General features: G+C 47.7%; 2 protein-coding genes across 2 annotated transcripts in view; one reads left to right on the forward strand and one right to left on the reverse strand.

Moving 5' to 3' along the window:
- LOC116967622 (alpha-2-macroglobulin-like) overlaps positions 1-25,021 on the forward strand; it is a 645,420-nt gene that overhangs the window by 418,646 nt on the left and 201,753 nt on the right. The window lies entirely within an intron of this gene.
- On the reverse strand, positions 11,267-24,513 carry LOC116967623 (class II histocompatibility antigen, B-L beta chain-like). The gene is made up of 5 exons (XM_033014228.1): positions 24,106-24,513; positions 20,472-20,729; positions 18,887-19,171; positions 15,818-15,922; positions 11,267-11,459 (listed from the first exon to the last, which is right to left on the reverse strand). Exons 1-5 carry the CDS (start codon positions 24,215-24,217, stop codon positions 11,371-11,373), a joined length of 849 nt encoding a protein of 282 aa, XP_032870119.1. The 5' UTR covers positions 24,218-24,513; the 3' UTR covers positions 11,267-11,370.

Genomic DNA, 25,021 nt, shown 5'->3' on the forward strand with positions numbered 1-25,021 from the left:
CTTTAATTTCAGGTCATCCAAATAAGATGTTTTATATTTGTTTCAGAATGCTTCAATCTGTTATAACTTAAAATGTCATTCATTCTCTTAATTTTTTTTAAAGTTTTGGGCTTTTGACCGTCCTCGATCACAGCTTTTGTGTTATGTCAATGGAAAAGCAATAGGGAACAATATGCTAATTTCTGAGTATGAAAATGGCCATAACTTTTTTAATACTGATGATATGAAAGTGAATTAGGTGTCAAATTAAACTTGATTGTTAAAATCTCAAAATGTTGTAACATTGCTACTCTATTCACGCCCTTCACTCGTTACTGTGCAGGCATGAGAGTTATCCGCGGTTCTCCCGACCTAAATGAGGAATAACTATTGCATAAAGTTTCATCAGACTGGTGTTGCAGGTCTGCCGTATGTGCAGAGACCGAGTGCTCAGCCTCTGTTCTTTTATGTTTGAGTGACCTGAATGAAACATCCCCATATTGGATGTGTGCCAGAGGTTTTGTTTTGTTATGCTGCAAGTAAGAATTTAAAACTTGACTCCTGGTTCCAAATACGGCCTGACCAAAATTGTACAGCGCTGCAACATGACTCCCGTGTATTCAATGTCCCATTGTCAGGGTTCAGAGAAGATTTACAAGGATGTTGCCAGGACTAGAGGGTGTGAGCTACAGGGAGAGGTTGAGCAGGCTGGGTCTCTATTCCTTGAAGCGCAGAAGGATGAGGGGTGATCTTGTAGAGGTGTATAAAATCATGAGGGTAGACGCACAGTCTCTTGCCCAGAGTAGGGGAATCGAGGACCAGAGGACATAGGTTCAAGGTGAAGGGGAAAAGATTTAATAGGAATCTGAGAGGTAACTTTTCCACACAGATGGGTGGGTGTATGGAACGAGCTGCCGGAGGAGGTAGTTGAGGCTGGGACTACCCCAACGTTTAAGAAACAGTTGGACAGGTACATGGATAGGACGAGGGATTGGAGGGATATGGACCAAACGCAGGCAGGTGGGACTAGTGTAGCTGGGACATGTTGGCCGGTGTGGGCAAGTTGGGCCGAACGGCCTGTTTCAAGCTGTTTCACACTAAGACTTTAAGGGGTAGTGGGCCTGAGGGGATGGCAATGCATGTGACGAATGGTACATTGACCGCAAGTAATAAGGAATTAACTTGCTGCCTTGATTTATTCTGCAGATCGGTCGACTCTAACACCCATCTCTGGGATCACTGTCTTTGTGGTCGGAGTTATTGTGGGAGTTCTTGGGCTACTGGTAACTTTGTACTTGGGCAGAGAGATACACACAAGGTAAGGTCATAAGCCCATAAGCAGAATTAGGCCATTCGGCCCATTAAGTCTACTCCACCATTCAAGCATGTCTGATCAATCTCTCCCTCCCAACCCCATTCTCCTGCCTTCTCCCCATAACCCCTGACACCCGTACTGATCAATAATCTATCAATCTCCTCCTTAAAAATATCCATTGACTTGTGGCCTCCACCGCTGTCTGTGGCAAAGAATCCCAGATTCACCACCCTCTGATTAAATAAATTTCTCATCTCTTTCCGATAAGCACGTCCTTTAATCCTGAGGCTGTGACCTCTAGTCCTAGACTCTCCCACTAGTGGAAACATCCTCTCCACATCCACTCGATCCAGGCCTGTACCTCAATGAGGTACACCCCCCCCCCCCCCCCCCCAATCTTCTAAACTCCAGCGAGTACAGGCCCAGTGCTGATAAACGCTCATCATAAGTTAGAGTTTCTCCAGCATTTTTGTCTACCTTCGATTTTTCAAGCATCCGCAGTTCTTTGTTAATCATAGGTTAACCCACTCGTTCCTGGGATCATTCTTGTAAACCTCCTCTGGACCCTCTCCAGAGCCAGCACATCCTTCCTCAGATATGGTGCCCAAAAATGCTCACAAAACTCCAAATGCGGCCTGACCAGCGCCTTATAGAGCCTCAGCATTACATACCTGTTTTTGTATACAAGCCCTCTTGAAATAAATGCCAGCATTGAGTTTGCTTTCTTTACTACCGATTCAACTTGCAGATTAACCTTTTTGGGAATCCTGCACCAGCATTCCATTTGCACATCAGATTTCTGGATTATCTCCCCATTTTGAAAATAGTCTACGCCTTTACTCCGACTACCAAAATCCATGACTCTACCAAAATTTGTGATAGGACTGTGGGTCAATGGTTTAGCTCCGTGACTAACCTGATTTTCTCTTTTACTTTGACATTTTCTGCAGGAACGTGGCTGAAATCCCTGTTCATAGGATTATGAAAATTGAAGGCCTGCAACAGCAAAATGCAAAATAGAACCTGTTTTTCTTGTAAATAAAATGTAAAGCGATCAGTATTAAAGGACCCCTTATTGTGATGAGTTTAGTTTAGAGATACAGCACTGAAACCGGCCCAGGGGATCCGCGCCGGCCAGCGATGCCCGCACATTAACACTATCTTATCCAAGGACCCAAGCAGTCTTTCCAGGTGAGGCAGAGGTTCACTTGCACCTCCGCCAACCTCATCTATTGCATCCGCTGATCCAGATGTCAACTGCTCCACATCGGTGAGACCAAGCGCAGGCTTGGCGATCGCTTCACCCAACACCTCCGCTCAGTTCGCATTAACCAACCTGATCTCCCAGTGGCTCAGCACTTCAATTCCACTCACATTCCGAATCCGACCTCTCGGTCCTGGGCCTCCTCCATAGTCAGAGTGAGGCAAATTGGAGAGACAGCACCTCATATTTCGCTTGGGTAGTTTACACCCCAGCGGTATGAACAGTGACTTTTCCAATTTCAGGTAGTCCTTGCTTTCCCCCTCCTTCCCCTCCCCTTCCCAGCTCTCCCACAACCCACTGTCTCCGCCTCTTCCTTTCTTCTTCACGTCCCCCCCCGTCCCCACCCCACATCAGTCTGAAGAATGGTGTCGACCCGAAATGTCACCTATTCCTTCGCTCCATAGATGCTGCCTCACCCACTGAGTTTCCTCCAGCATTTTTGTCTACCTTCGATTTTTCCAGCATCTGCAGTTCTTTCTTAAACACTAACACTATCCCACACCTACAAGGGACAATTTGTTTTAACATTTATCAAGCCAATTAACCTAGAAACCTGTACGTCTTTGGAGTGTGGGAGGAAACCGAAGATCTCGGAGAAAACCCACGCAGGTCATGGGGAGAACGTACAAACTCCGTACAGACAGCACCCGTAGTCGGGATCCAACCCGTGGCTCCGGCGCTGCATTCGCTGTAAGGCAGCAACTCTACTGCTGCGCCTCCATGTCATAGAGAGATACAGCATGGAAACAGGCCCTTCAGCCCAACTTGCCCACAATGGCCAACATGTCTTACCTACACCAGTCCCACCAGCCTGCGTTTGGTCCATATCCCTCTAAACCTGTCCTCTCCATGCACCTGTCTAACTATTTCTTAAACGTTAGGATGGTGTTGGCCTCAACTACCTCCTGTGGCAGCTCGTTCCATACACCCACCACCCTTTGTGTGAAAAAGTTACCCCTCAGATTCCTATTGAATCTTTTCCCCTTCACCTTAAAGGGTTCTTCTTATCGAGTCCACACACAAGATTAGAAGTTGTTCAGCCAGACCTGAACACACTTCTCGACATCTGCATACAATGGTGTCTGTCTTGTCGCTTCTTGTGCGTGGTGGTGGAAAGATTGGTGGAAACAGGGCCGCGACGTGAGCGCTCTTTCCTTGACCCCCACCTGAAAGGGTTGGACAACGGGATTGAACTGCGATGGTGCTTAATAGGCCGAATGGCCTAATTCTGCCCTATCTCTTTGACTCTGAGGAATCTCTTCCTTGTCAGCGAGGCAGCATCTATGGAGCGAAAGAAATAGGCAACGTTTCGGGCCGAAACCTTTCTTCAGTCTGAAGAAGGGTTTTGGCCCGAAACGTTGCCTACTTCATTCGCTCCATACATGCTGCCTCACCTGCTGAGTTTCTCCAGCACTTTTGTCTCCTTTCGACTTTCCAGCATCTGCAGTTCCTTCTTGAACTTTTCCTTGTCGGTTCAGCCCCGTATTTTGGTACACAGTTTAATGTTGTGCTGGAAATACAAACATGCCGTTTATTAATAGCTTCCTTGCTATCTTATTTCAATGTACGCCTTTAATATTCATTGTTGGCTCCACATTCTTACGGCAAGATATGTGCGTGGATCACATTACACTGTGATTTATTTCCTCGTTGCTTCGGAAAGTCCCCGCAACTCCCCATCTCCAGGCAGCTTTTAAACAGAGGACAATAAAGACATAGGAGCAGAATTAGGCCATTTGGCCCATCGAGTTTGCACTGCTGTTCATAGAACATGGAACAGTACAGCATAGTAACAGGCCACAGTGTCTGTACCGAACATTATGCCAAGGCCAGTGGTAGAGTTGCTGCGTCCTTAAGGGCCTGTCGCACTTTCACGACCTCTGTCGAGTATGCCCTTGACTCATACTTGCAGCATGGTCCTCACGAGGTCGTAGGTAGGTCGTGATGCTAGTCGTAGGTGCTTGTGGCATCAAGTACATCGGGGCGTTTTTCTAGCCTGATGAAAAATGTCCACGAGTAAAAAAATGGTTGTGAAAGTGGGACGGGCCCTTTACAGTGCTAGAGAGCCGGGTCCAATCCTGACCTCTGGCACTGTCTGTACGGAGTTTGTACGTTCTCAAGTTCTCAAGTCAAGAGAGTTTATTGTCATGTGTCCCAGATAGAAGTTGGGATGTAATGTTAAAATTGTACAAGGCATTGGTGAGGCCAATTCTGGAGTATGGTGTACAATTTTGGTCGCCTAATTATAGGAAGGATGTCAACAAAATAGAGAGAGTACAGAGGAGATTTACTAGAATGTTGCCTGGGTTTCAGCAACTAAGTTACAGAGAAAGGTTGAACAAGTTAGGGCTTTATTCTTTGGAGCGCAGAAGGTTAAGGGGGGACTTGATAGAGGTATTTAAAATGATTAGAGGGACAGACAGAGTTGACGTGGATACGCTTTTCCCACAGAGAGTAGGGAAGATTCAAACAAGGGGACATGACTTGAGAATTAAGGGACTGAAGTTTAGGGGTAACATGAGGGGGAACTTCTTTACTCAGAGAGTGGTAGCTGTGTGGAATGAGCTTCCAGTGAAGGTGGTGGAGGCAGGTTCGTTTTTATCATTTAAAAATAAATTGGATAGTTATATGGATGGGAAAGGAATGGAGGGTTATGGTCTGAGCGCAGGTATATGGGACTAGCGGAGATTATGTGTTCGGCACGGACTAGAAGGGTCGAGATGGCCTGTTTCCGTGCTTGTAATTGTTATATGGTTATATGGTTATAGGACAATGAAATTCTTGCTTCGCTGCGGCACAACAGAGTATTGTAAGCATAAATACAGAACAGTTCAGTGTGTCTATATAGCATAGTAGCATAGACCATATATATACACACACATAAATAAACAGATACAGTGCAATATGCTGTTATAGTTCAGAGTTTGTTTGATGGCGTTTAATAGCCTGATGGCTGTGGGGAAGTAGCTATTCCTGAACCTGGATGTACCAGATTTCAGGCTCCTGTACCTTCTACCTGATGGCAGCGGAGAGATGAGTGTATGGCCAGGATGGTGTGGGTCCTTGATGATGTTGGCAGCCTTTTTGAGGCAGCGACTGAGATAGATCCCTTCGATGGTGGGGAGGTCAGAACAGATGATGGACTGGGCAGTGGTCACAACTTTCTGCATTATTTTTGCTCCTGGACGCTCAAGTTGCCAAACCAAGCCACGATGCAGCCACTCAGCATGCTCTCTACTGTGCACCTGTAGAAGTTCGAGAGAGTCCTCTTTGACATACCAAATCTCTGTAATATTCTCCCCGTATAACCTGTGTGAGTTTTCTCCGGGTGCTCACGTTTCCGCCCACACTCCAAAGACGTGCAGGTTTGTAAGTTAACTGGCTTTGTACAATCGTAAATTGTCCCGAGTGTGTGTAGGATAGTGTTAGTGTACGGGGATGGCTGGTTGACGCAGACTCGGTGGGCCAAAGGGCCTGGATCCGCGTTGTATCTCTAAGCTAAACTAGTATGTGACCAGGCGATCGCTGGTCGGCACGGACTCGGTGGACCGAAGGGCCTGTTTCCGCACTGTATCTCTAAACTAAACCTTTCAGCCTGCACATAATCCATATTCCTCCATTCCTTGCGTATCCAAGTGCGTGTTAGTTTCGATTTTAGTTTTGTTTAGTTTAGAGATGCAGTGCGGAAACCGACCCTTCGGCCCACCGAGTCCATGCCGACCAGCAATACCTGTACACTAGCACTATCCTACACACTAGAATAGGGAAGATTCAAACAAGAGGACATGACTTCAGAATTAAGGGACAGAAGTTTAGGGGTAACATGAGGGGGAACTTCTTTACTCAGAGAGTGGTAGCGGTGTGGAATGAGCTACCAGTGGAAATGGTGGCGGCAGGTTCGTTGGTATCATTTAAGAATAAATTGGATAGGCATATGGATGAGAAGGGAATGGAGGGTTATGGTATGAGTGCAGGCAGGTGGGACTAAGGGAAAAAAATTGTTCGGCGCGGACTTGTAGGGCCGAGATGGCCTGTTTCCGTGCTGTAATTGTTATATGGTTATATGGTTATAAACAATTTACAATCTTTACCAAAGCCAATTAACCTACAAACCTGTATATCTTTGGAGAGTGGGAGGAAACTGGAGCACCCGGAGAAAACCCACGCAGTCAAGGGGAGAACGTACAAACTCTGTACAGACAGACAATAGACAATAGGTGCAGCAGTAGGCCATTAAGCTCTTCGAGCCAGCACCGCCATTCAATGTGATCATGGCTGATCATTCCTGCCTTCTCCCCATATCCCCTGACTCCGCTATCTTTAAGAGCCCTATCTAGCTCTCTCTTGAAAGTGTCCAGAGAACCTGCCTCCACCGCTGAGGCAGAGAATTCCACACACTCACAAATCTCTCTGTCAAAAAATGTTTCCTCAACTCCGTTCTAAATGGCTAAGCCTTTATTCTTAAACGTGGCCCCTGGTTCTGGACTCCCCCGACATCGGGAACATGTTTCCTGCCTCTAGCATGTCCAAATCCTTAATAATCTTATATGTTTCAAAAAGATGCCCTCTCATCCTTCCAAATTCCAGAGTATACAAGCCCAGCCGCTCCATTCTTTCAACGAACGACAGTCCCGCCATCCCGGGAATTAACCTGGTGAACCTACGCTGCACTCCCTCAATAACAAGAATGTCCTTCCTCAAATTAGGGGACTAAAACTGCACACAATATTCACAATATACACAATATTCCAGCTGTGGTCTCACTAGGGCCCTGTACAACTTCAGAAGGACCTCCTTGCTCAACTCCTCTTGTTATGAACGCCAACAGACCAAAACTGCACACAATAGTCCAGGTGTGGTCTCACCAGGGCCCTGTACATCTGCAGAGGGACCTCCTTGCTCCTATACTCTACTCCTCTTGTTATGAAGGCCAACAGGCCTAAACTGCACATAATACTCCTGGCGTGGTCTCACCAGGGCCCTGTACAACTGCAGAAGGACCTCTTTGCACCACTCTTCTTGTTATGAGGGTCAACATGCCATTCGCTTTCTTCACCTGCATGCTTACATATTTCATAATCAGGATCGAACCCGGGTGTCTGGCGCTGTAAGGTTGCAACTCTACCGCTGCGCCACCGTGCCCACCCACTTTGTGCCGAATTGGAGAAGGGGAGCATACCATATGCATTCTTTACCACTCGTACCTACTGATGTTGCCACTTCCAGTCAGCTGCAGCAGAGTGATAAATGCTAGGTGGTAATATGACGCTCCGTGGGAAGGAAGTTGTGGTTTTGCTAACACAAAATATTGCTTCACATTGGGGGATTAAAAAAAAGTTCCCCAGCATAGACTGCTGGCAGAGGAGTAGTAACAAGATATGGAGGAAGAATTCAATAATGTACTGTTTCACCACCTTTGGAACTTCCAAAACGATCAACAAGAAAGTGAGGCAACGTGGAAACACGATTTCTCGAACCACTTCCTAAAGTACCCTGGGATGCAGACCATCAGGCCCTGGGGATTTATCAGCCTTCTGTCCCATCAGTCTACCCAACACTATTTCCTGCCTAATGTGAATTTCCTTCAGTTCCTGTCACCACAGATCCTCTGGCCACTATTATCTCAGGAAGATTGGTTTGTGTCCTCCTTAGTGAAGACGAATCCAAAGTACCTGTTCAACTCCTCTGCCATTTCCTTGTTCCCCATAATAAATTCACCTTTTTCGGTCTTCAAGGATCCAACTTTGGTCTTAACTAATTGTTTTCTCTTCACATACCTGAAGAAGCGTTTACTATCCTCCTTTATATTACTGGCTAGCTTACCTTCGTACTTCATCTTTTCCCCTCGTATTGTCTTTTTAGTTATTTTCTGTTGTTCTTTAAACATTACCCAATCCTCTTGCTTCCCGCTCATCTTTGCTACATTATACTGCTTCTCTTTTATTTTTATACTGTCCCTGATGTCCCTTGTCAGCCACGGTCGCCCCTTACTCCCTTGGAATCTTTCTTCCTACTAGGAATGAACTGATCCTGCACCTTCTGTATTATTCCTAGAAATGCCTGCCATTGTTGTTCCACTGTCATCCCTGCTAGGGTAATTTTCCAGTCAACTTTGATCAGCTCCTCCATCATGTCCCCTTTATTAGACTGTAACACTGACACCTCCGATCTACCCTTCTCCCTCTCCAATTGTAGATTAAACCTGACCATATTATGGTCACTACCTCCTAATGGCCCCTTATCTGAGGAAGGATGTGCTGGCTCTGGAGAAGGTCCAGAGAAGGTTTACAAGTACGATTCCAGGAATGACAAGCGTTTTGACAGCACTGGGCCTCTTCCTCTTCTTCTGTTCCAGCTGCTACGGTCAGGCAAGCGCCTCCACTGGCACGCTGCGAAAACAGAGAGGATGAGACAGAGTTTCTTACCACAGGCCATCAGGACTGTAAACTCTGATCACACCAGGGACTAATTTACTGTTGTGTCTTTCTGTTCTGTTGTTCTGCACAATCCCGCAGGCATTGCCACTTTCATTTCACTGCACATCTTGTATGTGTATGTGGCAAATAAAGTTGACTTGAGTCCACACACAAGATTAGAAGTTGTTCAGTCAGAGCTGAACACACTTCTCGGCATCTGCATACAATGGTGTCTGTCTTGTCACTTCTTGTGCGTGGTGGTGGAAAGATTGGTGGAAACAGGGCCGCGACGTGAACGCTCTTTCCTTGACCCCACTGAGTCTCTACCCGCTGGGGTTTAGAAGGATGCGGGGGAGACCTCATTGAAACATACAGAATAATGAAAGGCCTGGATAGAGAGAATGGATGTGGAGAGGATGTTTCCACTGGTGGGAGAGTCTAGGACCAGAGGTCACAGCCTCAGAATTAAAGGACGTTCTTTTAGGAAGATGATGAGGAGAAATTTGTTTAATCAGAGGGTGGTGAATCTGCAGAATTGTTTGCCACAGACGGCGGTGGAGGCCAAGTCAGTGGATATTTTTAAGGCAGAGATAGATGGATTCTTGATTAGTGCGGGTTATGGGGAGAAAGCAGGAGAATGGGGTTAGATTAGAGAGATACATCAGCCATGATTGATTGGCTGAGTAGACCTGATTTGTCCGAATGGCCTAATTCTACTCCTATTCCTTATGACCTTATGAGTGGGCCCCTTGGCTGAGGAAGAATGTGCTGGCTCTGGAGAGGGTCCAGAGGAGGTTTACAAGAACGATCCCAGAAATGATGGGTCGGGACCTTCCGTCAGCTTGGATATTTCAAATCAATTACTTCTAATCAGACAATTTCTGTTTTTCTCTCTCTTTTGACATTTTAGGTTTATTATTGTCACCTATACAGAGATACAGTAAAAAGTTTTATTTTGCATGCTTACCAACCAAATCGATTAATATTATACATAAATACAAACAGGCCAAACAGTAGGTTGAGTAAAGGGAAAGATACAGTGTACAGAGTATAATTGTCTGCATTGCAGCGTTAACAGATCCAGCGAGAGTCCAATGAGGTAGAGGAGAATCGGTCGTACAATTGCCGATGATGCCGAACATGCTGCTCCTTGCCTTCTGGCTGCATTTTTCACCCACCATCCTCATCTTTGGACACCCTGTATGCGTAGGGGAGAGGGTAGGGCTGAAGATGTCCTGGTTGGGTTGCTCCTGGGCCTGGTCTAGCTGGCCATCCGCGAGTCACGGCGCCAGGCGGTGGAGGGCTCTACCCGAGCCGGCTACATGCCCCTTTTCCGGGGTTGCGTCCATGCCCGGTGGGGTTAGAAAGGGAATACGCCCTGTCCACGGGCACCCTAGGGGAGTTCCGGGACCGCTGGGCTCCGCAAGGTAAGTAAGTAAGTTTTATTTATATAGCACGTTTTAAGTCAACTCGCATTGACACCAAAGTGCTTTACATGAAATAAATAATAAGTTTCCATACAAACCATAGAAAAAGGTTAAAAAAAAAGTTGTTGAATGCATCCTCAATAAGGATTGTAACATAGTTGTATAGTAGTTTATTATGGATACTTGTTTGTATTGTATTATGGTGTTGGGTTCTGGTTTGTTTTATTGTAGTGTAAATATTATTTTGTAATAATTGAAAATGTTTTGATTAAAAAAAAACATGCTGCAGATGAATTCTTCTCATTCTAATTTAGTTTTCTATCCAGCTGCAGCATTACAAACCGAGCTGTTCAGATTTTGGTCGAACGTTCGTCATTTGGGGTGGGGGATCGAGTTGAAAAAAACATCGGGTCATCATTCAGATCCTCTCAGTAAGTGGTCGACAGGAATCGACCACGTTGGCAGCCACGGAAATCGTTATCAAAAAATGCGGGGGACACAATTTCTTGGCAGCCACGCGCGCGCACACACGCGAGGCTTCGCCCGCGGGCCCTGTGGAAGGTAACATCGGGAGCTGCCCTGGTTGGTGACCCACTCCGAACTCTAGCAACAGCAGCTTTGTCCGCCCCGAATCATGGGGCTTGAATCTGCCGGAGGGGACTTCAACATCGGGAGCCTCGATCGTCTCGATGCAGCAGTTTGATTTTAAGCCGCGCGGGGCATTGAAAGGCCCCGAAAATGGGCCGATTCAGCCCTTAAAAAGCGTCTGATATAAAGTCCGAATTACAAAACATGGGGGGGGGGGGGGCGGGGTTGTCCCCCACCTCTCAAAGCATAGGGAGGGCGTGCTCTCCCCCCCGTCCCCACCAGGATTTCCGCCCATGCATGTTAGCACGTCAGTTTAAACATGAGGTCTTCAAGAGGCTGGTCGCTGGATTTTATTTGCCGTGCAAATGGGACGATTCGTTTTTAAACTTCTGACACATTTGCAGGGACGGGGCTCGGCAAAGATGTGATGTCTTCACAAAGTTGGGTATCTTCACGCGGCGCACGGACAACTGGGAAGTAAGGAAGAGACGGGATGATGCAGCCACAAACACAAGGCGGCAGCAGTCCAGTATTAGCTGCATAAACCTCAGCGTTACATTGCCCAGACTCCGTTTGGTAGATTCCTGTCTGTAAAGTGCGCTCTGGTTAACTGTTATGATACATTATCTTTGGAACCTACTTTTAGAACGAAGACTAGGAGGAATTTCTTTTGTCAGAGGGTGGTGAATCTGTGGAATTCTTTGCCACACATGGCTGTGTTTTATGTTAAATTCTATAGTGTTGTGTTTACCTTATTTGTGTGCTGCATGGTAACTCAAATTTCACTGCACCAATTGGTGTATGTGACAATAAATGTCCTTTATTCTTTGTCCTGTGGAGGTCAGGTCATTGGGTATTTTGAAGGCGGAGATTGACAGATTCTTGATTTGTATGGGTGTCAGGGGTTAAGGGGAGAAGGCAGGAGAATGGGGTTGATAGGGAAAGTTAGATCAGCCGTGATTGAATGGCGGGGTAGACTTGATGAGCCGAATGGCCTAATTCTGCTCTACAGTTTAGTGATACAGCACAGAAGCAGGCCCTTCGGCCCATGCCAACCAGTGACACTAGCACCCTACACTAGCACTATTCTACACCCTCGGGACTATCCTCCTACACTAGCACTATTCTACACACTAGGGACAATTTTACCAAAGCTAAATAATCTACAAACCTGTAAGTTTTTGAAGTGTAGGAGGAAACCGGAGCACCCGGAGAAAACCCACGCGGTCACGGTGAGAACGTAGAAATTCCGTACAAACAGCACCCATAGACAGGATCGAACCCGGGTCTCTGGCGCTGTGAGGCAGAAACTCTACCGCTGGGCCACCATATCCTTGCTCCGCTGTCCCGCCCATATGTTCCTATAATTTATGAACTTTAACAGATACAATCTGACTGACTTCTAGTGATTTCACAATTTAAAAAATTTGACAATGCACAGATTTAATATTATTTCTCATACTTTCAAAAAGTGGGCAGTGGGCATGTGCTATGGACCTGCACGGGAAGGTAGAGGCTCCCACCTCAGCCTGGGAAGACAGTCCATCTACGAGAGGGAAAGCGCTGATTTAAAACCTCCACTGCCTTGTGGCCATATCCAGTCATGGATAAGGCTCCTGGTGTAAAGCTCAAGAAAATCTGGAGTCGGAGCCCCTGAGGCAGTTCGTCGTTGTCTACAACCTCCCTCTGGCAGCTCATGCGACGGCGCTGGTGCCAAACTGTAACGGCCCTGCATATCCTTTGGATCGATTAGCAACGTGGAGAGGGGGGGGGATGTGCTGCATGGGCAACAGCCTGTCCTCCATATGACAACGCCCAGGCTTGCATCCGACCACACATCACCTGCAAACTAGGATGCATCACCCATGGTCAGTCATGACCGAGAGGGGACCTATTACTAGACTTTCAACAGGTTTTGTTCTTCAAAAAATTTGGTCTTTCATGGGATAGAACCTTCAGCCTAACTTGTCCGTGCGAACCAAGATGCTCGTTCCATTTCCCTGGATTGGCCCAAATCCTTCTACACCTTCCCCGTTTATGTATCTGTCCAAATGTCTTTTAAATGCCTGACCCGCTGTTACTCCAGCACTTTGTGCCTTTTTTTGTGTGAACCAGTGTCTCAATTAGACAAACTCAGCGGGTGAGGCAGCATCTATGGAGCGAAGGAAAGAGTTGACATTTCGGGTCGAGACCCTTCTTCAGACTGATGTGGGGGTGGTGGGGGCGTGAAGAAAAAAGGAAGAGGCAGAGACAGTGGGTGTGATCCAATATCTGCAGTTCCTTGTTTCTCTCCTTTTAAATGTTGTTATTGTACTGCCTTGTCACTTTTCACTGGAGAAAGATAATAACATATTTCCACTTTGGTGGCAAGAACAATAAGGCAGATTATTATCTGAATGGTGTTCAAAAGGGAACTGCAGATGCTGGAATATCGAAGGTACACAAAATAAGTGGGCAGTTTTTTGATAGGCAATTTTGTGTATTATCTGAATGGTGTCAGGTTAGTAAAAGGGGGAGTACAACGAAACCTGGGTGTCCTTGTACATCAGTCCCTGAAAGTAAGCATGCAGCAGGCAGTGAAGAAAGCTAACGGCATATTGGCCTTCAGAGTTGAGTATAGGAGCAAAGAGTTCCTTCTGCAGTTGTACAGGGCCCTGGTGAGACCACACCTGGACTATTGTGTGCAGCTTTGGTCTCCTAATTTGAGGAAAGACATTCTTGCTATTGGGGGATTGCAGCGTAGGTTCACAAGGTTAATTCCCGGGATGGCGGGACAGTCATATGATGAAACAATGAAGCGACTGGGCTTGTAGTCACAGGAATTTAGAAGGATGAGAGGGTATTTTATAGAAACATATAAAATTATTAAGGGATCGGACACGCTAGATGTAGGAAACATGTTCCCGATGTTGGGGGACTGCACAACCAAGGGCCACAGATTAAGAATAAGTGGTAAGGCATTTAGAACTGAGATGAGGAAAAACGTTTTCACATAGAGTTGTGAATTTATTCAGAAGGCAGTGGAGGCCGATGCACTGGATGCGTTCAAAAGAGATTTAGATAGAGCTCTTAGGGCTAGCGGAATCAAGGGGTATGGGGAGAAGGCAGAAATGGGATATTGATTGTAGATGTTCAGCCATGATCACATTGAATGGTGGTGCTGGCTCGAAGAGCCGAATGGCCTACTTCTGCACCTATTGTCTGTGTATCCATATATCTCACACGTGAGTCTGAAGAAGGGTCTTGGCCCGAAATGTCATCTCTTCCTTTTCTCCAGAGATGCTGCCTGACCCGCTGAGTTACTCCAACATGTTGTGTCTATCTTCAGTTCATACCATATAACCATATAACCATATAACAATTACAGCACGGAAACAGGCCATCTCGACCCCTCTAGTCCGTGCCGAACACATAATCTCTCCTAGTCCCATATACCTGCGCTCAGACCATAACCCTCCATTCCTTTCCCATCCATATAACTATCCAATTTATTTTTAAATGATAAAAACGAACCTGCCTCCACCACCTTCACTGGAAGCTCATTCCACACAGCTACCACTCTCTGAGTAAAGAAGTTCCTCCTCATGTTACCCCTAAACTTCAGTCCCTTAATTCTCAAGTCATGTCCCCTTGTTTGAATCTTCCCTACTCTCAGTGGGAAAAGCTTTTCCACGTCAACTCTGTCTATCCCTCTCATCATTTTAAAAACCTCTATCAAGTACCCCCTTAACCTTCTGCGCTCCAAAGAATAAAGTCCTAACTTGTTCAACCTTTCTCTGTAACTTAGTTGCTGAAACCCAGGCAACATTCTACCACAAGCACTCCATATGCGGTTTCTCTGCCGATTTCTGCAGCTGATCTAAATCCCACTGTACAGTCTAACAGTGTTCCTCACTGTCTGCACCTCGTCCAATTTTCATAAGTGAAAGGAGCACAATTACGCTATTCAGCCTATCAAATCTAGTCCGCCACTCAGCCCATCAAGTCTAGTCCGCCATTCAATCATGGCTGATCTATTGTTTCCTCTCAATCCCATTCTCCTGCCTTCTCCCCGTAATATATATATATATATATATATATATATATTTCTATATTTATCTGAAGTCTCGACCCGAAGCGTCACCAATTCCTTCTCTTCAGAGATGCTGCCTGTTACTCCAGCATTTTGTGTCTACCTTCGATTTAAACCAGCATCTGCAGATCTTTCTTATACACACACACACACATATATGTGTATACACACATTGCATGCCCCATTCCTGTGCATTACCTTTCTATACTATGTAGAATGAAAGAATGAATAAATACTTCATTGTAACTTGATAAGTCACAGGTGTTGGGCGAAGCGATCGCCAAGCCTCCGCCTGGTCTCACCGATGTAGAACAGCTGACACCTAGAGCAGCGGATGCAATAGATGAGGTTGGAGGAGGTGTAGGCGAACCTCTGCCGCACCTGGAAAGACTGCTTAGGTTCTTGGATGGAGTCAAGGGGGGAGGTAAAGCGACAAGTGTAGCATTTCCTGCGGTTGCAAGGGGAAGTACCAGGGGAAGGGGTGGTTAGGGACGAATTGTCCCGGGAGTTACGGAGGGAGCTGTCTCTGCGGAAAGCCGAAAGGGGAGGAGATGGGAGTATCTGCAGTTCCTTCTTAAACAATAGATATGGTAGTCAGAACCTTTTTCCTAAGGTGTGCAAAGAGTCACCACATAAATGGTGCCGAAGTACAGTATACTTTCATCCATGCAAATTGTGGCATTAGCAAGCGACCAAGACAAGACTATAAAGGAAAACTTTTCCTAGACTGACGAGGACATGCAAAACTGTTCCTACCTTTCCATCTCATGATTCCTCCAGATACAGCAATCAGAATACCGACTAATCCAGCCATTATTCCAACCACATATCCATAGACTGGTACGTTTTGATTCTGGGGAACTGGAGAAAAAGAGCTAGAGTCAGAAGATGTTACAGTAAACGCAACTCTATCAGAAGGAATATTGTGGGAGAAGGGTCTCGACCCGAAACGTCACCCATTCCTTCTCTCCAGAGATGCTGCCTGTCGCGCTGAATTACTCAAGCATTTTGTGTCTATGTTCGCAACTCTATCCGACTTCAGTTAGGCCCCCGAGATGCCGGCCGTGGAAGTCGGTGGTGGGAATGGATCTGTTGGCCGGGCCGGGATTCCGGAGTCCCGGAAGGAGAGAGTGGGGGGGGGGGGGGGGGGGCAAACTCGACCTGCCGATCAGCCGTAGAAGTCCCGGTGAGGTCAAGATTGGCGTCTCACCCGACCTAGGCGCCAGGGGGACTTCTGGGGGGGGGGGGGGTTTCAAATGCATTATCCTTCTCAAAGCATGGGTTTTCTATGGGTGTTCAGGTTTCCTCCCGCACTCCAAAGATTAGCAGGTTTGTAGGATAATTGGCTTCCGTCAATTGCCCCAAGTGTTTAGGATAGAGCTAATATACGGGTACCGTGTGGTCGGCATGGCCTCGGTGGGCCGAAGGACCTGTATCCACGCTGTATCTAAACTAAACTGCCCCTTGTGTGCAGGGAGTAGATGCAAAAGTGGAATCACACAGTATCTTCCAACATCTGCAGTTCCTTCTTGAACATAACACAGGTGATTATTGGTTTGAGTGTGCTGAATCTTTCAATCGATCAAATCCATATGGCAGTTTGAATAGAAAGAGTTTGAACCGCATCTCAAACTGACAGCAGTCCATTCATACTTGAACTAAGTACAGTGGCAGCTGGTAGTGCTACTGCCTCTCAGAGTCGGAGATCCGGGTTCGACCCCGACTACTGGTACTGTCTGTGTGGAGTTTGCAAATTCTTTCTGTGACAATGTGGGTTTGTCTCCGAATACTCCGGTTTACTCCCACACACCAAAGACGTGTCGGGTTGCCAGTTAATTAGCTTTTGTAAATTGTCTCTGGTGTGTAGGACAGTGCTGGTGTGTAGGGCAATCGCTGGTCGGCGTGGACACATGCGGAGCCTGAGACCCAGGATCGATCCCGACAGCGAGTGCTGTCTGCGTGGAGCTTGTACGTTCTCCCCGTGACCGCTTGGGTTTCCTCTGAGTGCCCCGGTTTCCTCTCACATCCCAAAGAGGCGTGGGGCTTGTAGATTAATTGTCCCCCTGCAAATTGTGACCTAGTGTGTAGGTTGTGAAAATGGGACAACATAGAACTAGTGCGAGAGATAGACAAAGTGCTGGTGTAACTGAGTGGGACAGACCGCATCTCTGGAGACAAAGGATGGATGACGTTTCCGGTCGGGAAGAAGTACCCCGACCCAGAACCACCCATCCTTTTCCTCCAGAAATGCTACCTGATCTGCTGAGTTACCCCAGCATTTTGTACCTGTCCATGTTCCCCAGAGATGCTACCTGATCTGCTGAGTTACCCCAGCACTTTGTGTCTATCTTTGGTGTAAACCAGCATCTGCAGTTCTTTGTTTCTTCATTCTCTATATAACTAGTGTGAACGGGTGATCGATGGTCGGCGTGGACTCGGTGGACTGAAAGGTCTGTTTCCACGCTGTAACTCTAAACTAAATTTAGCTAAAGTTAAGTGGGCAGCACAGTGGCGCAGCGTAGACCTGCTGCATTACAGCGCCAGCGACCTGGGATCGATCCCGACTATTGGTGCTATCTGGTTGGAGTTTGTATGTTCTCCCTGTGACCGTGTGGGTTTTTTTCTGAGATCTTCGGTTTCCTTCCACACTTCAAAGACGTGGAGGTTTGTAGGTTAATTGGCCTGGTATAATTGTAAAATTGTCCCTAGTGTGTAGAATAGCGTTAAGTGTGCGAGGATCGCTGGTCGGCTCGGACTCGGGGCCAAAGGGTCTATTTTCGCACTGTATCTCTAAACTAAACTGATTCCAGGTTCAGGAACAGCAGTGAGTGTGAGTGTGTATGTGTGTGAGTGTGTGTGTGTATGTGTGAGTGTGAGTGTGTATGTGTGAGTGTGAGTGTGTATGTGTGAGTGTGAGTGTGTGTGTGTGTGTGTGTGTGTGAGTGCATGTATGTGTGTGAGTGTCTGTGTGCGAGTGTATGTGTGTGTGTGTGTGTGTGTATGTGTGTGTGTGAGTGTATGTGTGTGAGTGTATGTATGTGAGTGTGTGTGTGAGTATGTGTGTGTGTGTGTCTGTGTGTGTGTGTGTCTGTGTGCGAGTGTGTGTGCGTGTGAGTGTATGTGTGTGTGAGTGTGTGTGTGTGTGTGTGTGAGTGCTTGTGTGCGAGTGTGTGTGTGTGTGTGTGTGTGTGTGTGTGTGTGTGTGTGTGTGTGTGTGTGTGTGTGTGTGTGTGTGTGGGGTGGAGGGTGTGTGTTTGTGTGAGAGTCTGTGAGTGTGTGTGTGAGTCTGTGTGTGTATGTGGAGAGAGGTGGAATATTGCATTGGGGGACCAGCCCTCCTGTGTGAAGCTGGGACCCAACGGGTCCCACTTAGTCTAGTATATATATATGTGTGTGTGTGTGTGTGTGTGTGTGTGTGTGTACTTGTGAGTTGGTATATAGTGGTATATGCACACACTATATATATATATATATATATATTGTGGTATATGCTTAATTAATAATGTTTTATTATTAATGTTTAATGTTTTATGTGTCATTCCTAACTGTTACTGTATGTCATTGTCATGTGCGGGCGGAGCACGAAGGCAAATTCCTTGTATGTGAATACTTGGCCAATAAACGTATTCATTCATTCATTAGATCAGTGGTATATATACACACTGATCTATTTTTTCTCTATCGTTTATCATATTGTTTACAGTGTATTATGTTTACATATTCTGTTGTGCTGCAGCAAGTAAGACTTTCATTGTTCTATCTAGGACATATGACAATAAAACAGTCTTGACTTGAACTAAATCAACGGCCGATTATAATCCTTACCCCACACTGCAGTCAGGTTGTCAGGCACGCTTCTGTGTGTGATTTGGCAGGAATAGGTGTCACCGATTCTGCTGGGGTCAACACTAAGCTGTAGCCGCATCTGGAATGTCCCGTCAAAGTTGGGCAGAATGTTGCTCCTCAGCACCTCTTGGTCGATGTCTTTGCCGTTCCACAGCCAGGTGGTAGTGATGTCCCTCGGGTAAAATCCATCCACTCTGCAGGTCAGGACCAAGGGAAGTCCATGTGCATTTGGACGCCTTGAGGTTATCGTGATCGCAGGCTTCGCTGAAGTGGACAGGAAAAAACAGAGTGTAAACGTGCTAGACGGTGTCAGGAAAAGCAATGCCAGCATGATTTAAGGTATTGAAAATTGGTTTAGTTTAGTGATACAGGCCCTTCAGCCCACCGAGTCCGCACCGGCCAGCATTCCCCGCACATTAACACTAGTATTGCCCGTTTTATTTCCTTCTGCTGTCCTATGAAAGATTCCCAATCCTCTGGCTTCCGGCTACTCTTTGCTGTGTTATACATCTTTAGTTTTAGTTTTATTCTATCCCTAACTTCTCCTGTCAGCCACAGTTGCCTCCTATTCCCCTTCGAATCTTTCTTCCTTTTTGGAATGAAATGATCCTGCGTCTTCTGGATTATGCCCAGAAATTCCTGCCATTCCTGCTGGGATCCCTTTCCAGTCTATCTTGGCCAGCTCCTCTCTCATGCCTTTATAATCCCCTTTGTTCAGCTGCATCACTGCCACTTCCGATTTAACCTTCTCCTTCTCAAATTGCAGATTAAAACTAATCATATTATGATCACTACCTCCAAGCGGTTCCTTTACCTCGAGCTCTCTTATCAAATGTGGTTCATTGGACAACACTAAATCCAGAAGCCTTTTCTCTGGTCAGCTCCATTACAAGCTGCTCTAAGAATCCATCTCGGAGGCACTCTCTTTCTTGGGATACTGAACCAACCTGATTTTCACAGTCTACCTGCATATTGAAATTCCCCCATCACCACAGTGGCATTACCTTTGTTACATGCCAGTTTTAACTCCTGCTGCAACTTACACCCTACATCCGAGCTACTATTTGGGGTCTGTAGATAACACCAATACCTGCACTGATGTACAGCACTTTGGTCAACGCGAGTTGTTTTAAAATGTGCTATACAAATAAAATTGACTGACTGACGGACTCAACACACACTTGGGACAATGTTTTACATTTACACTAAGCCAATTAGTCTTTGCTTGTCTTTGGAGTGTAGGAGGAAACCGAAGATCTTCGAGAAATCCCAAGCAGGTCATGGGGAGAATGTGCATACTCCATGCAAACATGCACCCGTAGTCAGGCTTCATCCTGGGAGAAGGTGAAGCTGAGAGTAAGAGAGAGCGTCTTTGCAAGAAGCTGGATGAGAATAGGTTCAGTCCAGATATCACTTGAGAGGGCATCTCAAGGACTACTCCTCCCACCCTGCCTCTTGCAGAGACTCTACTCATCATCTCCGTTAGCCTCCGTACCAAACACGTTGTCCTCCAACATTTCCACCACCTTCATTCAGCGTGATGTGAAGCCATGCAAAACCGTATCTGTCTCAGCTCGGATGCCTTCTTTAACTATGTGCGAGATCAACGGCAAGCCACGAATGGTGCTGGCAACGTTTCTGATAACTCTCTCATTTTTGTTCAGCTCGTCGGCGTATGGCTCCGCCAGGGGGTGTTTGGCTACAAACTTGTTCAAGGAGTATTCGAAGCGGATGAACTCTTCGCCGTCGAATGCAAATCGCAGGACCGCCAGGGTGAAATCTTCCCCAGTGCTAGAAAAGCTCATTTGGCCCACGTGCATTCCTGGTGAGCGGAAAAATTAATAATCGATGTTACGCACTGCTGAGGTGAATGACACCCATTCACCACATGCCCTCTTCACCCCACCCTCTTCCCCCCTTACCTGCTGCCATCTTCATCCCCCAGCCTTAGATAGATTATTGAGGGAGTGCAGTGTAGGTTTAAAAGGTTAATTCCCGGGATGGCGGGACTGTCATATGCTGAGAGAATGGAGCAGCTGGCCTTGTACACTCTGGAGTTTAGAAGGATATGAGGGGATCTTATTGAAACATATAAGATTGTTAAGGGTTTCGACACGCTGGAGGCAGGAAACATGTTCCCAATGTTGGGAGTCCAGAACCAGGGGCCATAGTTTAAGAATAAGGAGCAAGCCATTTAGAACGGAGATGAGGAGTCACTTTTTCTCACAGAGTGATGAGTCTGTGGAATTCTCTGCCTCAGGCAGGTTCTCTGGATGCTTTCAAGAGAGAGCTAGATAGGGCTCTTAAAAATAGAAGAGTCAGGGGAGATGGGGAGAAGGCAGGAACGGGGTACTGATTTGGGATGATCAGCCATGATCACATTGAATGGTGGTGCTGGCTCGAAGGGTCAAATGGCCTACTCCTGTACCTATTGTCTATTGTCATCCATGCCCTCTTCACCCCCCTCCAACCTCTTCCTCTTCAAGTCAAGTCAACTTTGTCACATACACATACAAGATGTGCAGTGAAATGAAAGTGGCAATGCCTGTAATTTGTGCAAAAACAACAGAACAGAATAGAACAGAGCCAGTATTTACATTTTAGGGATTTTTTTTTTTTAAGACGCAATACAACAGTAAATTAGTCCCTGGTGAGATTGGAGTTTACAACCCTAATGGCCTGTGGGAAGAAACTCCGTCTCATCCTCTCTGTTTTCGCAGCGTGACAGCAGAGGCGCTTGCCTGACCGCAGCAGCTGGAATAGTTTGTTGCTGGGGTGGTATCTTGCTGGCTCTGGATCTACACCTCCTGGTGTATAGGTCCTGCAAGGGAGTTGAATGTAGTTCCCATGGTGCGTTCGGCCAAACGCACTACTCCCTGCAGAGCCTTCCTGTCCTGGGCAGAGCTGTTCCCAAACCCACACACCACCTCCCACCCTCTTCACCCACCCATAAGGAGCAAAATTAGGCCACTCAGCCCATCAGGTCTACTCCGCCATTCAATAATGGCTGATATATCTCTCCCTCTCAATCCCATTCGCCTGCCTTCTCCCCGTAAGCACATGACACCCGTGCTAATCAAGAACCTGTCAATCTCTGCCTAAAAATACCCAATGACTTGACCTCCACAGCTTTCTATGGCAATGAATTCCACAGATTCGCCACCATCTGGCCAAATAAATTCCTTTCTGAGGCTGTGCCCACTGGTCTTAGACTCTTCCACTATCGGAAACATCTTCCCCACATCTGCTCTTCCAGGCCTTCCACTATTCCATAAGCTTCAGTGAAGTCCCCCTCCTTAAGTTCTAAACTCAAGTGGGTACAGGCTCAGTACTGTCAAATCCAGACGACGTGCTGCTCTTCATCCTCTCCCACTGTCACTTAGTTTAGTTTAGAGATAGGGCATGGAAACAGGCCTTCGGCCCACTGGGTCTGCGCCGACCAGCGATACCCGCACATTAACACAATCCTACACACTGCAGTGTCAATTTTTACATTTACCATGCCTAACCTACATGTCTTTGGCGTGTGGGAGGAAACCAAAGATCTTGGAGAAAAGTTACGGGGAGAATGTACAAACTCCATACAGACAGCAGCCGTAGTCGGGATGGAACCCGGGTCTCGGGCGCTGCATTCGCTGGAAGGCAGTAACCCTTTTGCTCTGGTATTTTATTTAATTCACATGTTTAATCAATGATGTCTTATTATTGATGTTTAATGTTTTATGTATCATTCGTAACTGTCACTGGCTGTCATGTTGTTACTTGCGGACGGAGCACCAAGGCAAATTCCTTGTATTGAACACTTGGCCTATAAACGTTTTAATTAATTCATTCATTCAACTCTACCGCTGCGCCACTGTGACGGCCTCTGCACTCCTTACCTCCACCCCTACCCTATTCAGCCTCACCCCCCTCCCTCTTCAATTTTCACCCCATCATCTTCACCCCTTACCCCCAACCCTCTTCACTCCCATTCCCTCCCACATCACCCCCTTACCCCCTGTTCAATCCCACACTCTATTCACCCCTCATCCTCCACATCACCTTCCTCACCCTCCAGCAACATCCTCTTCACCCCCTCCCTCATCTTCCAGCCCCACCCCCTTCACCCCATTCTTTTCAACCTCACACCCTCTCAAACCTCCACTGCCACCCACTTCATCCCTACCCCCTCACCCTCCACCCCCTCCTCTTCTTCACTTCTCTCTCAACCTTCCCCTCTCTCAACCCTCCATCCGTCTCTCACTCAACCCTCCTCTCGCTCAACTCTCTCCTCCCTCAACCCTCTCTTCCCTCAACCCTCTTCCACCTCAACCCTCTTTCCCCTCAACCCTCCTCTCCCTCCACCCTCTTCTCCCTCCACCCCCTCAACCTTCTTCTCCCTCAACCATCCTCTCCCTCAACCATCCTCTCCCTCATCAATCCACCCACTCAACCCTCCACCCTCTTCTCCCTTAACCTTCCTCTCCCTCAATCCTCCTCTCCCTCAACCCTCTCCTCCCTCAACTCTCTCCTCCCTCAACCCTCCTCTCCCTCCACCCTCCTCTCCCTCAACCCTCTCCTCCCTCAACTCTAATCCCTCTCAATCCTCTTCTCCCTCCACCCCCTCACCCTCTTCTCCTTCAACCCTCTCCTCCCTCAACCCTCCTCTCCCTCAACCCTCCTCTCCCTCCACCCTCTTCTCTCTCCACCCCCTCAACCTTCTTCTCCCTCCACCCTCTACTCCCTCAACCGTCCTCTCCCTCATCAATCCACCCACTCAACCCTCCACCCTCTTCTCCCTCAACCTTCCTCTCCCTCAATCCTCGTCTCCCTCAACTCTCTCCTCCCTCAACTCTCTCCTCCCTCAACTCTCTCCTCCCTCCACCCTCTCCCTCAACCCCCTCCTCCCCTCAACTCTAATCCCTCTCAATCCTCTTCTCCCCCCACCCACTCAACCCTCCACCCTCTTCTCCCTCAACCTTCCTCTCCCTCAACCCCCCACCCCCTCAACCCTCTTCCCCCTCAACCCTCTTCCCCCTCAACCCTCTTCCCCCTCAACCCTACTCTTTCTCATCCCTCCCCTCCCTCCACCCTGTTCTCCCTCAACTCTCCTCTCCCTCAACCCTCCTCCCCTCAACCCTCCTCCCCTCCTCTCCCTCAACCCTCCACCATCCCGGATCTTCCCTCCCTCCCACGCCCGCATCTTGCCTCCTCACCCAGAGCCGCGGAGTCGAGCATGAAGAAGCGGAAGAGCAGCGAGAGGGCGGCTGCAGCAGCGACGCCACCGCCATTCCCCCGCGGCCATCGCCGCCGTCCATTGCCCCTCATTTTGGATGGAAGACCTCAACCGGGCCGCTGATTGGCCGAGCGGGGCTTTTTCACCTGGCAACAGCCCCTGGAGGTCGCTGATTGGCCGAGCGGGGGCTTTTTCACCTGGCAACAGCCCCGAGGGGTCGCTGATTGGCCGAGCGGTACCGGTTCTCCCTGGCAACTGCCGCCGGGGTTTGAACCGGCGGGCGGTTGGAGACGTGCGCCGCTTCCAACCGTCTTTCCCGCCTTCTTCCCTCTCGCCGGCTTCGCTCGACGCCCGGGTGCCAATGGCCGCCCCTCGCCGCCCCTCCGCACCTCACACACGACAGAAAATAAATGCAAATATCCCCGCCCCGTCCTGACACATTCCTTTAACAGAGCACAATGTGGGCGGTAAAGCTGCAAGCGTGCTCGCAACGCCAATGCCTTTTTTTTTTAATTGCTTAAATTATGAAGAGGAGGAGGGGCCATCTTGGTGAACGGCTGCTAGCCAGCAGCCGTCCGTTTTAATTCGTTTTTTTTAATAGTTTTTTTAATAGTTTTTAATAGTTTTTAGTGAGTCCTGTTTTTCGTTTGTTGGGGATATGGACTTTTTAATGTGGGGGGGTAGGTCTCAACTTTATTTCTAGGTCCCTACCTGGTCGGTGAGGCAGCTTCTTCTCCGGGCTGCCCGTCGATCCGTCCTCGTGGCCTACCTGCGGGCTTGGAGCGCCGTTTCCTGGCGGGAACCGCCCAGCACCTCGGCCTCGGCGGCGGCACAGCATCGGAGCGCTGGAGCGGAGCGGAGTGGAGCGGGCGATCCCTTGCCTGGGGCGACGCGCT

The sequence above is a fragment of the Amblyraja radiata genome, chromosome 40, assembly GCF_010909765.2.
Source record: "Amblyraja radiata isolate CabotCenter1 chromosome 40, sAmbRad1.1.pri, whole genome shotgun sequence".
NCBI classification, from domain to species: Eukaryota; Metazoa; Chordata; class Chondrichthyes; order Rajiformes; family Rajidae; genus Amblyraja; species Amblyraja radiata.

Excerpts from the sequence above, each read along its gene's own strand:
- LOC116967623 (XM_033014228.1), bottom strand. The coding sequence starts at position 24,217 with ATGAGGGGCAATGGACGGCGGCGATGGCCGCGGGGGAATGGCGGTGGC. Across the intron at positions 20,730-24,105 it reads GCTCGACTCCGCGGCTCTGG|GAATGCACGTGGGCCAAATG; the intron begins GTGAGGAGGCAA and ends TCCGCTCACCAG. Across the intron at positions 19,172-20,471 it reads AGGCATCCGAGCTGAGACAG|CGAAGCCTGCGATCACGATA; the intron begins ATACGGTTTTGC and ends TGTCCACTTCAG.